Source organism: Syngnathus typhle, linkage group LG5 (assembly GCF_033458585.1).
Source record: "Syngnathus typhle isolate RoL2023-S1 ecotype Sweden linkage group LG5, RoL_Styp_1.0, whole genome shotgun sequence".
NCBI classification, from domain to species: Eukaryota; Metazoa; Chordata; class Actinopteri; order Syngnathiformes; family Syngnathidae; genus Syngnathus; species Syngnathus typhle.
In genome coordinates, this window is record NC_083742.1 from 18542750 (window position 1) to 18557381 (window position 14632).

A 14632-nucleotide genomic window follows, 5' to 3' on the forward strand; every position below is an offset into this window, starting at 1 on the left:
ACCCAAACTATGAAAAAACCCGCGACTTATAGTCCGAAAATTATGGTACCTTGTACCTACAATCGTCCATCTTCATCAAGGGTGTCAAACTCATTTTTGTGGCGGGCCGCATTGTAGTCATAATTTCCTTTCGAGAGCCGTTATGACTGTCGACGCCTTATATTATACAGAATATAGGCTACACAACAAACCTGACGAGTAAATAGTGTTGAAATCGCAGATCTAAATCTAATAAAAATTGCCAGCAACTTCTCTATTTTTTAAAATGTGAATTTAGTATTGACACATAAAGTCAGTTGCGCAATTTGTTTTTGCGGGCCACATACAATGACGTGGCGGGCCGTATCTGGCCTTGACTTTGATAACTTCATAAACCCTAATCGGAAAAGTGAAGGTCTCTTTAGCGATTCATTCTGATGCTACGCCACCTTTCATGGGCACGAATGGATAAAGGCTCAATTTCACAAAGGGACGATGTGCATCACAAAACTCCAAACATGATCAAACCGTGGCATTGTGCGTGATGTGCACGTGATAAAAACCCCATTGGGGAAAAGCCCCCCGTAGACAAGAGCCCACTCACACCCGGGCGGTCTTAGCTAGCTGGTCCGTCCATCCCGTACGCAAGACAGCACAATAGCAGATGGTGCAGCGTTCCCATATGGAAAGAGACACACACTGAGCACATGTCACAATCCAACACGCTTTGCTACAGCGGCGGCATCCCAGCCCAGTGAACAAAGTGGTCATTCAGACAAGTCACCACACTGTATAATTACCCAGATAGACATTATGAGACAATACAAGCTCAGATAAGTGGATAAAGAGGGCACTTATGTCTACACTCTACCATTTTTATTCTGTCTAACCCCCCCCCCCCCCCCCCCCACCCCGGTCTTGATTCTAAACTACATATTAGATAATGTGTCTGCATTGATTTTGGATTCCATAATTTATGAGGACTTCATTTAGCGGCAACCGTGACATATCAATCCTAAATGGAAATGACCAAAACTTGGAGCCTTTTAAAACAAGCGCCTCAAGTCTTGGTTGTTTTTTTTTTTTTCCTCTTTGCGCTGCCCACCAATCATGACTTATCGTCTTTTGTCACTCGGTCGCTTATCGCGTGGCTCCACAGCAGGAAGAGGGAGCCTGAGGGAGGCCTTGAGTAACAATGACCAGCTGCTTGACCTCTGTAATGTGACCTTGGATTTCCAAACCCTGCCCAAAGCTGCAATTATGGTGAGGAGGGAGGAGGGGGGGCATGGGCGGCGGCAGAGGAGGGGACGGAAGCTCTGGAGCCGGGTGAAGGGAATGCCATGTTTAAAAATAGATCATTATTTGAAATTTTCCACAAATAGTTTCAAAGAACAAGGCATCATTTCATCTTATTGGCTAGCGAGAATTGTTTTGGGGCTGGATAGTGGAAAAACCTCGGCCGGCGGCCTTGGCAGCGTGGTCTCAGAAGTGGCCGGACTGTCCACACCACAGGGACCGCATATTGGCACATGTCAAAGGCTCTATTTTTAAAAAGCTCCTTTTGTTATCATGTGCCTACCTCAGAGTTCCGTTGCAACATGTTGACCTTAAAAAAACACTATCCAAAGCGGTCGTAAGTTTAACGTCTGAGGTTCTGCTTTTCTGGACAGTGGCTGTCTGATGTGGAGCAAAAAAAAAAAAAAAATGCTGAGCTGGTACATCAAGTACATTATCTTCTTGTTTTTAGCCTGCCGTATAAAATTAAAAGAGGCTTAGTCTGTTGAAAAGGAACTCAGCAAAGTTCTCGGTCTGATGCGCCAGGCCTGGATAATGCTCGGGGGCCGGTCAAAGGTCATCTTCTCAATAACATAATTTTAAACACAAGGACAAAGAGGGTCTTAGCGTTAATTGTGAGAGGACTACATGTGTTTCTCTATTATGTATGAATTTCAACAAACAACAAGACAGGAAGCTACTGTTTGGTTTAGCGTGGGGAATGGGGGAGCCAAGTGAATTCAATAACAGGCGTCTTTATTCAACGGATCAAATGTTTATAGGCACCGCGGGGTCTTGGGCCGATGGTGTCATGCATGTGGTTGATGAGAGCAATTATTCATGCTGGATGATCACAGGGAAAAAGAAAGGGGGAGATGATGACTGAATGAATAGCATGAAGCTCTGCTTGCTTACTCGCTCTTCTGTTTGAAAAACACCCCCCCCACACACACACCAACAATCCAAAGTGTGTGTGTGTGGGGGGGGAGAGTCCTTCCAGCAAAGACCGCCAGCTACTAACTATTTTTAGCCTCACCACAAACTATTTTTAAAATCACTTTTTTTAGCCTTTTATATAAAAGCAGCTATTATAAAACAAAGAGGTCACGCACAGTGAAATGTAAATGATAGCGGCTTCTGTGTTGATTATGTAGCAAAATAAAGTCTTAAAAGATAGCCAAAGAAAAACAGCTAGTCAGTAGCAACGTTTAAGATTCGAATTTAAACATAAAACAACGACGGCGGCGGCGGCCGCAAGGAGGACGGTGAAGCCGGTGAAGACAGGAAGAGGGGAAGGAAACACAGCTGCATGACACATGGAACATTACAAGAGGTTCTGCACGTTTACAGTAGCCTGTTTGCTTTTCCACCAACTCATCAGCTTACTTACAGCTGCCACTGTTGTTAACACAGAGCCTATGAAAACAAGTGCAACCTCCAAAAAGGCGCTCAGACGTCCCGGCCATTTGGGAAACATGTCAGGAAATATACGTCGTGAAAGCTGCACTCAAAAAAAAAAAAGAAAAAATCATGTAAGAGGTCGCTGTTGTTGTCGAATGTTTACTATTCTATTCTATTCTTTTTATTTATTTATTTATTTGTTTATTTGTTTATTTTCTATTTTGGACAATTTAGAATTACGACACACTCACGTTGGCAAAAGCTTGAGCCTGAATAATTTAATTTTCTTTATTTACAATGGGATCCAAGTATATTTAAATGCAAAGTATAACTGCTGGCTAAATATGAATCCCAACATTTCCTCAGGGCTGCCTTAAGCAAAACCTTCATTTCCTAATCTTCCCAGTGTCATAATGTTAATTGACTTAGGCAGTCAAAGCGGCTTCGGACCTTAATCCTCACCTCAGCCCGTGTCGCCCGTCTCCGTGAAGCACCGTGATCGCCATGGTGACCCCACCCCGTCACACCTCAAAGCTTAAAACCGCCACACGAGACCCAACACTTTGGACAACCATGGGGACAGAGGACTTGATTCCATGTCAAAGTCATGGCGAATAAATTAGCGTCGCTATTCAAGCTGCCACGATTACACGCCCTTTGAGAGGCATGAGAAGAAGTCATTCAGCGAAGCTGATCAACACTGAAACTCCTTAAGGCTAATGTTCTCCACGGTGTTTAGAAACCAAATAAGCACACAGAATAGCACACAAGCTGGAAAATATTTTCGCAAGCGCGAGGCAGAACATGAGCACACTGCTACTTCTGAGCGGGAGATCACATGTCCTGCGTCTGACTCGCCGGACAGAGTTAATGTACACTATCCGTATAAAATTGCTTCTAATGGAACAGATTGGACGTGAAAAACTCACCACCGGCAACATCTGCTGGGCTAAAACACGTTTATTCGTTTCTCACCAATCGAGTCGTCAAACTACACTCGACATTATTCATCAAGAAATTTAGAACAGAATGTCAGCGCGCAAGTGTACCTAATGATCTGTCCGCCGAGGGTTTTTAACGGTTTCTCTGTCATATTTACAAGGCGATGTCTTTGTTCTTTTAATTGCCCCGTCGACATTCTTTCCCGCTACTTTGCCGCCCGTCGCTGGACTGAGCACACACCTGTGCCTCGCACACATCTTGGCACATCGGTGAAACATACGCCGGGTGAAACATGGCCAGGGAGCTTTGCTGAATCTCATTAGCCGAGCGGGTAGTCATTAACAGAATGACCTTTGGAAATAATTACCAGCCTTCCTCCCACCATCCCTCTTTCCCCTCCCTCCTCCTTTGCTCACACTCATCCATCCCTCTGTCCCACACTTCCCCCCCCTTTGCATGGACTACATCCTCCTAGGTGAGCAGGAAAAAACGAGGCAGGGCGGGTGAGGGATGGAAAGGAAGAAGCATGCTAACGCTCCTGCTGCTGTGGAAGATTACGAGGAGAGCTGAACTTTCAGATTAGATTAATCTGCGGCAATGGGATTGGCGAGGAGCCCGTCTTCTGACAGGTACGGTCAGGAGGCGGCGAGGTCGGCTTAACGCCGAGTGCCATGTGCCGCGCCATGTGATGCTTTCACCGACGAACGGCATGAGGGTGGTGCACATGTTGAGGTCACCAAAATTCTTCCGGGCTTGAACACAATTGCCATTACTGTTTGCTTAGCAGCCAGCGCATTTTGTGCAAAATGTGTTCCCATCAAGAACCAAACTTGTATTCATCATAACTAAAATGCCAAACATTCCAACGTGGAGAAATAAAACTAAAAATTTAAAGCCATCACATGGAAAGTTTGCAGGTACTGTCATCATCACGAGCACAACCAAAAGACTTTTTTTGATATACTCTGGCAATTAACAAGTCCCATAACTTACACCGAATGCCGCCTATATAACTTGAAAGAGAAGGAAAAGCAGAGGTGGATAGAATTTCATGCTTTCCATTTTCTTCTGTGATATCATTCACATGTCCAGGAAACTGGCCAGGCAGAGTGCAAGGTTAGGAAACGTGTCTGTTTTATCTGGAGCCAGACTCGGGAGTTTATTGCAGAGCTGCCAGGAGGACACACTTGGACGTCATATGACTGAGGAGCTGCCTTTGCTTTTCGTTGAGTTCACAGTTTGAGGATTGTATTTTAATCCAAAGTGTGCAAACTATGGTGGCTGACATGGTTGTAAAGGGTTTGAAATGGAAGTATTACGTGCAAAGACCTTTTCAAATCAAGATGTGCCTCTTTGTCATGTCAGCAGTGATGTGAAAATGAATATTTGCTTCAGAACCAGTTGTATTTTTCTGAAAACCTATTTGCCATTTCTTAAAATCTCAATTCTACTGGAGTCAAAAAATACAACTGCTTCATGAAGCAACATTGAAGCTTCATTTTCCCATCAATAAATTGCTCGGTATGAATATGCAAACATAGCGTCAACCTACTGGAAAATCATCTCATGATGACATGTAACGTGTTCAACGGATACTGCAAAAAAAAAAAAAAAAACATGAGAAAGCCCTGAAGCCTCTTGTAAACATGCAGAAGCTGCAGAGGCTGTGTAACACTTTCAGTGGCACTCTCTCAACAACGCTAATTATCAACCAAAGACATGCTAATTACATAGAGTTTTATTGCTAATGTAGCGGGCCTCGATGCCGACCGCCCACGCTGAGCTCTGCTCCCCTACCTCTGCCTTGCCTCCCTCCCACTACACCTTCAGGCACAGCAGCATCAGAGAGAGAGAGAAAAGGAAGCCTTTCTGTGTACGTCTGAGAAAAAACGTACTTTACAAATTTGAAACAGGACAACGTGCATTTAAAGTGCTTTTTGCGTAAACCTCGATTTTAGAGGACATTATTGTTGACCCTCTGTCATCTTGGCCTTCCCCCAACCCTGCAAGCCGCCCACGTTCATGACAAAGCTTAGCTCCACTGGAGGGTCCCGACCCGACGTTCACTTCCCCCGACTCGCGTCCGCGCTAAACGTGCCCGCATCAGCCCTGCGGCCAATCGCGTTAGCACGTAAAGGCCTCATCGCATCGATTTGGAGCGGAGACCTCTGGGGGTCCCTGCGCTGGTAAGCGCTGTGAAGCTTTATCCTCCCCAGCCCGACCCAGCCCCCACTCGGCTCTTCAACATCTTTCCTGACATGGCTGTTTATATGTTATCCATCTTCGGCTCAATAAAGGCGACACGGTTACAGACAGCATCAAAGTGGCCGTGTTGCATCACAGGCACTTGTTGAAACATGATGGCGCCCACTGAACTAATAGAGTGACTGAAGGGCTTTGTGCGTATAGCCTTAATGAGCTAATGTACACTACCGTTCAAAAGTTTGGGGTCACCCAAACAATTCTGTGACCCCAAACTTTTGAACGGTAGTGTATATATTTATTTAGATAATTATTTATAGATTATATATATAATCTTCTGTGTAAAAAATCTTATTATATGTATACTTATATTCATAGATTATAATAATAATACAAATATAAGATATAATTTATAATATTTAATTCATAATATTTTATTATAATAATATTTACACTACCGTTCAAAGGTTTGGGGTCACCCAAACAATTTTGTGACCCCAAACCTTTGAACGGTAGTGTATGTAATGCATAAGCCATTCGATTTGATTCTATAAGTACACTTGGCAAAAAATTACAATTCACATCCAGTGTATTTGTGATCATGGGAATGTAACAGGCATGGATGAAGAATTGCATTGCATGTACTCATCATAGTTATTCAGAAAAGCTTCATGTACTCATCATAGTTATTCAGAAAAACTTCATATTAGAAGAATGAAGCATTGTGAAATAAAGCATGTAACGCATGTGGCTGCCACTTAATAAAATGCCCACTCTGTTCTCTGTTTTAATTATCAAGGTCAGCCCATGTTAACTGTACACCACCTAATGTATAAGCTACCTTAACACATTTGATGGCACCGAATTAAAAAAAACAAACAGATTATATAGTAACAAGAGCAAACTGCTGTGAAGATTGCATGCCAGCCATTTTATCAATGTCTTTGAAAGGACATCATTGGAATAATGCAACGCGGACGGCATCTGATGCAAACGTGCAAACTGAAAAGGTTCGCCGTGAGGGGCAAATTGCCATCTGGAGATGCGGGAATATTCCCAATGGACCTGTCCACCCGTGTTTGGGCATGGAGCCCAGTAACACCCATATGAAGAGATAAAAACATGTCCCATGCTGTGGGCGCCTGTATTAGGCTGACCAGCCGGATCCATAGGTGCGTGTGGGCCTGGACTATTCACTCATTACATCTCATTGGGCTTGGGTACATGTTGTCTTCTTAAATTCTGAGCCAACAATTTCAGACTGGTATGCATAATTTGTCGTGAGCTAGAACAAATAAATTAAAATGATAGCTTAATGAGGTGCCGGTTTTAATTAAATACCAACAAATTGCCAAAAAATGAAAGAAAACAAGGGATCCTTTGATTTAAAAAAAAACATTGACTTATTTTACTTATGCAGTGGAGTCTGATCCATCAATGCATTTTTATTTATTTAATTTCTTTTTGAAAAATTTAATTTATTTATATTTAATGTAACATTCATGGATGTTTCCTTCTAGCGCATTTGACGAGCAAGCCTGGCACGAGAGATTATGCTTGTGTGGGTACAGGGAAGGGATCAACTGTGGGTTGGTCAGAACACCAGTGCTAATGTTGCGCAACAGGGTCATGTCGAGATCTTAAGGATCTTCTCGCAAAGCACCGGCCTCATCCGCTCTTTAATCGGACTGCTCACGAGCTGCCGTGAGAGCCGTGTTCGCAGTTGTCCACAGTCACGTTAGCAACATGTGTCAACTGTTTTCAAGCTGTGTCCAACTCAATGGTGACATGTCATTAAGGCTAAATTTGGTTCGGAAAGTTATTTTATTTTTAAGAGTTGCGTTAAAAGGGATACTTTGTTGGCGTCAATTTCTTTCTGCTATGGATGCCAAGGTTGAGGATAGTTCAACAGGCAACAAGAGCTAGCAATGGAAAAATTAATTAAAACAATTGTCTCAAAACACCATCAATATGCTTTTTACAGGCCAAATTGGGGGGGGGGGGGGTAGGGGGGCTAACCTGTAGATCAATAAATATTTTGAAAAAATCTGGTTGATTCATAGGTCTCAAACAGCGAGTATGCAGGTGTGTGTGTGTTTTATACAATACGATTCAGAACAAGGTAATACCTTGCTTTTTGTGTACCATTCAATTCGATATAAAATTCAATACGATATTGCAATGTGATATTTTAATAGTTACAATGACTTTTCTGTAAATAAAATAACAAATACATATTTTTGATCATTTATCATTGGATTTTTTTTCTAAATTTAATCAAAATGTACTGATTCCAAAATGTAAAAAAACAAAAACATGAAATTGCAAAAAGCGAAATTGACAATTACACCGATTTTTTTTGGGTGCCCCCCTAGCAGATTTTGCAAGGATAAAGCAGTTTGGATAATCAAGTCAAATCATATCAACTACCGTACCACTCACTATATGTCGCTACTTTGGAAATTGAGACGATACGGAACTTTAGATCCAATTTTTCCTTTCAGTGATGAGTGGAAAGACAAAAAGAGAAGTAATGAGTCACCACCATCTGGTGTGTTTGCGCATTTCTGCGGATGATTCAGTGCATTCGGGCGCACGTGCATTTGCGTCGACTTCCCGACTCACCTCCACAATGTCCGAGTTGGTCCTGCTCTCGTGGGGCTCGTTGTACTCGGTGTATTTGAGCAGGACCTTGTCCATGTCTGTGCTGGCGTACTGGAACAGCTTGTTGGTGCTGTTGAAGATGATCAGGGCGATCTCGCAGTCGCACAGCACGCTCAGCTCGTAGGCTTTCTTCATTAAGCCAAACTTTCGCTTTGTAAATGTCACCTGGGGTAGGCGGGAAAAAAAAGAAAATAAGATTAGTTTCTGTTCATAAATGCAAAAGGACAGATGCAACTCTTGTGCTCATCATTTAATTATACTACAGTATTAATAAAAAAATAAAAAACTGGCTAGGACATCCAAAAAGGAACCCGGAACATTTGTGATCTTTTTACCATTCAACTTAAAAGTGCCTTCAAGGAAAACAGAAATCCGTTGACGTTTGAACAGCCCCCCGACTGATACTACAGTCCAACCACTAGAGCAGGAAAAAAAAAAAAAAAAAAAGCTGCATTTTAAGGAACTGAAAATACTTTCGTCTCGGAAAAATAACGGCCAAGAAGATCCGTTAATGTTTGTACATCAAAGTGCACAAAGGGACTTATGACAGATTCAAATGGCCTTCTTTCAAATCGCTCGCTACTTCGAGGCTATTTAAAGAAATAAGTTCCTGCCGACTACCCTCGGTCGAAAATAAAAAGTTAGTGTTGCCCAAGTAACTACCTTTCAATAAAAATAGCACCTACTCATATTAATACCAGCGCCATCAAAAAAAAAAAAGCACATATTTTGTAATGGGCTTTTCTTGTGGCATATCAAAAGTGGTCACATTTGATTTTTTTAATAGAAGCATCTACTGTACATTGCTCGGTTAATTTAAGCTCCGACGAAGTCGCTTCCCTCTATTATTTACGTAAGAGATTTGCACTGTCAAAGCTTTTTTTTTTTTTAAATGCTAAACATTGCATCAGAGCTCATCTGGCATTATCTTCTGCATTATTTGCCTATTCTCTTCCGACACTTCCACCAATGCCAAAAAATTGAAACCTCGCAACTCTCGTGCATTGAAAAGGATAATAAAGATGTAAAGTCTTCTTTCACGCTGCCCTTCACACTTTGAAAGCTGAAAGAGGAGCTAGGAATGACTTGGATATTGATGGATAGTTTTGTATTACACGCAAGCACGTCTCCCAGGATGCATGGAGGAAACTGAATCTATCCCTCACCTCCATCCACCCTTTCCTTCTTTCTCCTTCTACGTCGAGTTGGTAACCTTGCGCGAATCGCTCCGGATTCCTTCCAAAAGGCTTTCTCGACTTGATTCAGCAACGGCGGGAACGAGAAAATGCTCCCGTGGGCTCACAAATACCAAGCTGACATTTACGCAATCAGACTTAAATGTGAAACAAATAAAAAGGGTGTCAGTAAGATTCATTGTAGCGCCCCCCAAAAAAACCTTGCGGGCCACACCGACCAGTTCTGGACGAAAACACAAATGAGAAGACTCGTCGGACATGAGGACGATGAGAGAAGAGGACTCGGAGCATCGTCTTCAATTTGAATAATAGAGAGCTTCCAGAAGAGTGAAAGAACATCTATATTTTTTTTCTAACCACCATTAGACTGTAATTTCTAATCCTCCCTTCTTCCAAGGTTTTTCATATCATCCCAAAATGGCTTTTTATCACCATCCAGGAGGCGAGCGAGTGATTGAACAATAACACCTAGATGAATTTCACACCACGCCCACACATCTCAACGTGACGCATACAGTACAAGCTGCTATATCGCATACATCCACGCAAACACGCCTATTTCTTGGTCCAACAAGCAATTCATCTCGTGCACTAATTGTGATCATTTGGTGAGTTTTAGACTGTCAAAAAATGCAATTCACCGGAGAATAATATACCGTAATTTTCGGAGTATAAATCGCACCGGAGTATAAGTCGCATCAGCCATAAAATGCCCAAAAAAGTGAAAAAAAAAACCATATATGTATACAAGTCGCCCCCCCCCACCCAAACTATGAAAAAAAAACCGCGACTTATAGTCCGAAAATTACGGTATATAATATTAATTTCCGACAGTGTCAATCAAACGTCGACCTTTGTAGCGGCCCACTTCTTGAGTCTCATTAGATTTTGCAGGTGTACCCAAAGGCAAAGTATAAAAAAACTTTTTTTTTTTTTATTAAATACCCCGTTAAGTCCTTTCATCTTCTTCCCGTCATCTTTATTCATGTACGTATGTTTGTCTGTGAAACGGCAATTATATGCGCGTCCCAGTCAAATGAGCATAGATTCGCTCTGCATAAAACGACATGTCACATTTCCGCTGGCAAACGACGAAGCGAGGCGGACCGGGATAAACACAGAACAAGGTGGAGAGGCGGCGGCGGCAGATTCCACGCCACATGGGTGAGAGGGGAGACGGTGGGGAAGAGAGCAAGAGGGGGGCGGCTGGGGGAGGGGGGGGGGGGAGCACAGGAAGCACATTTGTATGCATTTCCTCTCATAACAGGAAGAGGCCAGTGGCTTCCCCTTCACAATGGCTTCGCTTCTGCTTCCCACCTCCTGCTTGCTTCCCCGGGGGAGGCATAGGAGGAGTGGAGAGACAGGGCACCTTAAAACGACTTGTTAGCAAACCGAAACGTGGCGCACACACACACATGCGTGTCAGTCCGTTTTGGTTTTGTCCCGAGACAAACACTTCTTCCATTGTCAGGGGCCAAGGCAGGAAGACACCAGCTTACGCAAAAGGAATACAAGAAGTGCAGGACCTGTTTCTGAACTCTGCCTCAAAGCCAAGGGAACATTTAAGAGGGCCATTTTGACAAAAGGGCCTTTGTCCCTCTTCTAATATACGCCGTGCTCTTCTCTCGCTTCAAAACGCCACTTATCGGGTTTTTCAACGCACCAGACCGAAAATGTTTTTTTCCCTTTTCGTTGAGACTGAAGCAAGATGCGGCGAATGAAGTGTCCGCGTTGAGTGTTTAAAAGCTGCTGCATTATGGGAACTCTTGAAATACTGCAACGGTTCCCTCTTAAAGAAATATGGAATTAAAATTCCCTATGGCAATATGGTCGTCCAAAAAGTTGCGGGAAACCATCAGGACAAAAATAGTCATTTACTTTGATGCATTTTGAATTCTACAAGGGCAACATTTCCACATCTGCTGTGAGAACGTCACATTCATTTTCACACATTCAACTCCATAACCATCAAGCGCTCAGGTGTGACGGGGAAAATGACGCATGGGACAAAAAAAAGTTGAGCAGTCCAAAGAGGAGTAAAAGAACGAGGTGACAGCTCGGCTTTACAGGTGAGGCTCTTGCCGTGCCGACCAGATGACAGAGCGAAGGTGATGCTCACAAAATGGAAGTTGCTAGGTGGGAATGAGGGAATTAAAGGGGTGACGAGAAGATACCCTGCGGGCCTCATTATTTCCCTGCTGTTAATTTCACCAGCACATGTTCTCACCCTGGCACCATTGATTGGATTAAAGCTTTGTCAGAAGGCAGGGGGGGAATAAATAAATAAATAAATAAAAGATCGCTTTCTTTTCTTTTTTTTCCATCTCTCTCCATGTGCCCAAAGGCATCACTGTGCATCTCCCATGTGTTGTTTGGGGTGGGAAAGCTCGGAGATGGAGTTATTTCCCTTCCTGACACTGATGACCTGCTCCATCTTTAACCTTTGGCCTTGCATCCTCCTTGGAACCCGAATGTCTCCATCGCAACACACACACACACACACACACACACACACACACACACATGAATGCGCAAACAAGTCGCCCTGAATTTTGCCCTCCGAGCACACTAGAGGCAACACTAATTAAGGGCAATTGCAGTAAATGACTTGCTCCCCAGACTAGCTCAACTGAGATACATTAGGCTGTTTATACTTTGCAACCAGAACCAGAACTAGAATGATTTTTTTGTACTAGGTGACGCAGTTAAAATTATTTTAAATAAAAAAAAAAAAATAGAACATTTTAAAAAATTTCTTTTACATTATATTAAAACTGTAAAAATATTCCTTTAAAAATAATAATAATAATAATTAACAGGTGCGTCAAATTCAATAAAAATGGACTTATTTGCTGTACTGGTTTGTTTCCCTTCATGTGGAGTAATATGCCTTATGATAATATTCCGCCTTTACAAAAAAAATTCATTTTTGATTGACACAGTCAAATTGGTCAAAGGGTTGGCTGATCGTTGTTTTTAAAAGCGGGCTCCAATTAAATTCACCTTTGATCAAAATGTCGAACTGAATTATCTGCAATGTGTCAACTCTACACGCACACACCTGTGGTGTGCGTCTGCTTCTCGTGTCCATGAGGGGTTCTTTTTATGTGCCTGAAGCAAGGTTGAGGGTCTGAGTGGTCAGGAGGCTGAGAGCCAGCCAGGCCTCACACACTGCTGTCCACTGTCCAGAGCTTCGGGCAGCCAGTCAACAACAGGCAGGCCTGGCTCTACTGCCTCGACCCTGGGGAAGTGTTTGGGGGGCCCGGGGGGGTGGCGGCCCAAAGTGGCCGCCCAGGGTGAGTGGCCCTGTGCCCAGAGTCATGCTGCCGCTGATGAGGGGCAATGTGGGTGGCATGGTGAGGATGGTATTGAAGCTGATTTTCTTTTTTTGGGGCCCTACATCATAAGGTTAGGAGTTTCTGGTGACGTGTACATTATCCATCCATCTTTATTCTCTGACACTTATCTCACTATAATACTAGTTTAGCTTTAAATCTTCAAACGATCTCCCTTTCTGTCCATTTTGAAAACTCGCTGGGTACCTTCATTTCCTCGGGGTTCAAAACTATTTGGACTACTGACTCATAAGGTAACATTTTTCCTCCTGTTTAATTCAAGTCTGCAGTTGATTTAATCCAAATACTCTTATCTTTATTATGATGATCTGTTTCTTTTAAACCATGTGAAGAATGCAAGGTTGAAAGCAGCTGGATACAAACGCCTCTTTTGTTTATTTGGCTTGGGCCGGGTGGCGTTTTCTCAAAAAGGAAGTGAGAATATGCAAAATTCAACTTCTGGTTTTTTTTTTTTTCCTTTTAAGAAGGTCGGACTTTCTGCTCCGTCTTGTGATGCTGTCTAATACAGTGATGTCATTCATACATGCCATAAACGGGAAGACAAAAGTGCTCCGCTGACCACATGACAACACCATTTCATGACATCATTCCAATTTGGAGATCCAAACCACAAAATCCAGCCGTTTATCGACTCTCCTTTCCCTGAACCTTTTCTCCTCTGCCGTTCCGTTCCTCTCTGTAAGCAAAGCCCGGATATCACAGGCATCGATTCCCCTCAGGTGTCCTTCCTGTCTCCCTCTTTCCCTCCTTATCCTCGGGAGCCGGATGGCCTGGCGCATGTGGCTCAGTCTAAGGTGAGAGAAGGGCTGAGATAACAGCGAGGAAGAAGCCAGGGTGCCGCCGCAACACGATAGCTCCAGTCCTCGTTGGGAACTCGGTGACCTCTCCGGCTGCTTCGGTCGCTCGATGACGATGACAAAGTGATGCTGCGCCGCGCTTGCTTCGCCTCTTTTTCCAAAGAGCGAGCGGATGATGTGTCACAACCAGTAGAATTCCTGGAAGCTTTTTTTTTTTTTTTTCCAGTTTTTTTTTTTATCTCAGGTGCACCCACTGTCATACGACTTAGTTGGAATGTCATTTATAGAGACCAGTCATAACACGGGTCAAAAGGACTCCTCCAACATTGACGAATCTCTTCCATTTTTATTTTTACACCAAATGACTCTGCAGATGACTTAACCGGATACAAAGAAGAACTGAAGAAAGCGTGACTGTGTCACGCTTATGTCAGAGAATTAAGAAAGGCCTGAAGCTGATCTGTGTGTGTGTGTGTGTTTTTGACCTGTGATCCAGGGGCCACGCTAGATGCGTATGGATCCAATTTGAAACGTCGGGAAGCTGAAAAAGTGTCAGTGGTCAGTTGGAGCGCAGGAAGTGATCGATTGAGTGCCTCCAGGGCAGCCATGGAGGAGTGCTCGCTTTGTCTTTGCTTTTACAACCGCGGGCGGACCTCGGAGAGGGCCACGAAGTCACAAAATCCAATTTTTTAAAGAATTGTACGCGACGATTTTAAGTCTGCTGCTGGTTAAGAAATAACATGAGCTCAATCGGAAAATGGACACGTTTGACTCTTGGTCTTCTCTTTGTTGGCTTTCTCCTAGCCGGTAATACTCCACT

The 14632-nt window shown here is 43.3% G+C and overlaps 1 protein-coding gene across 16 annotated transcripts in view; it reads right to left on the reverse strand.

Moving 5' to 3' along the window:
* mef2cb (myocyte enhancer factor 2cb) overlaps window positions 1-14632 on the reverse strand; it is a 71159-nt gene that overhangs the window by 17341 nt on the left and 39186 nt on the right. For all 16 annotated transcript variants that reach the window (XM_061277919.1, XM_061277927.1, XM_061277926.1 and 13 more), the window contains one exon: window positions 8425-8628. In XM_061277919.1, the coding sequence (XP_061133903.1) occupies window positions 8425-8628 (204 nt within the window). The remainder of the gene's footprint in view (window positions 1-8424; window positions 8629-14632) is intronic.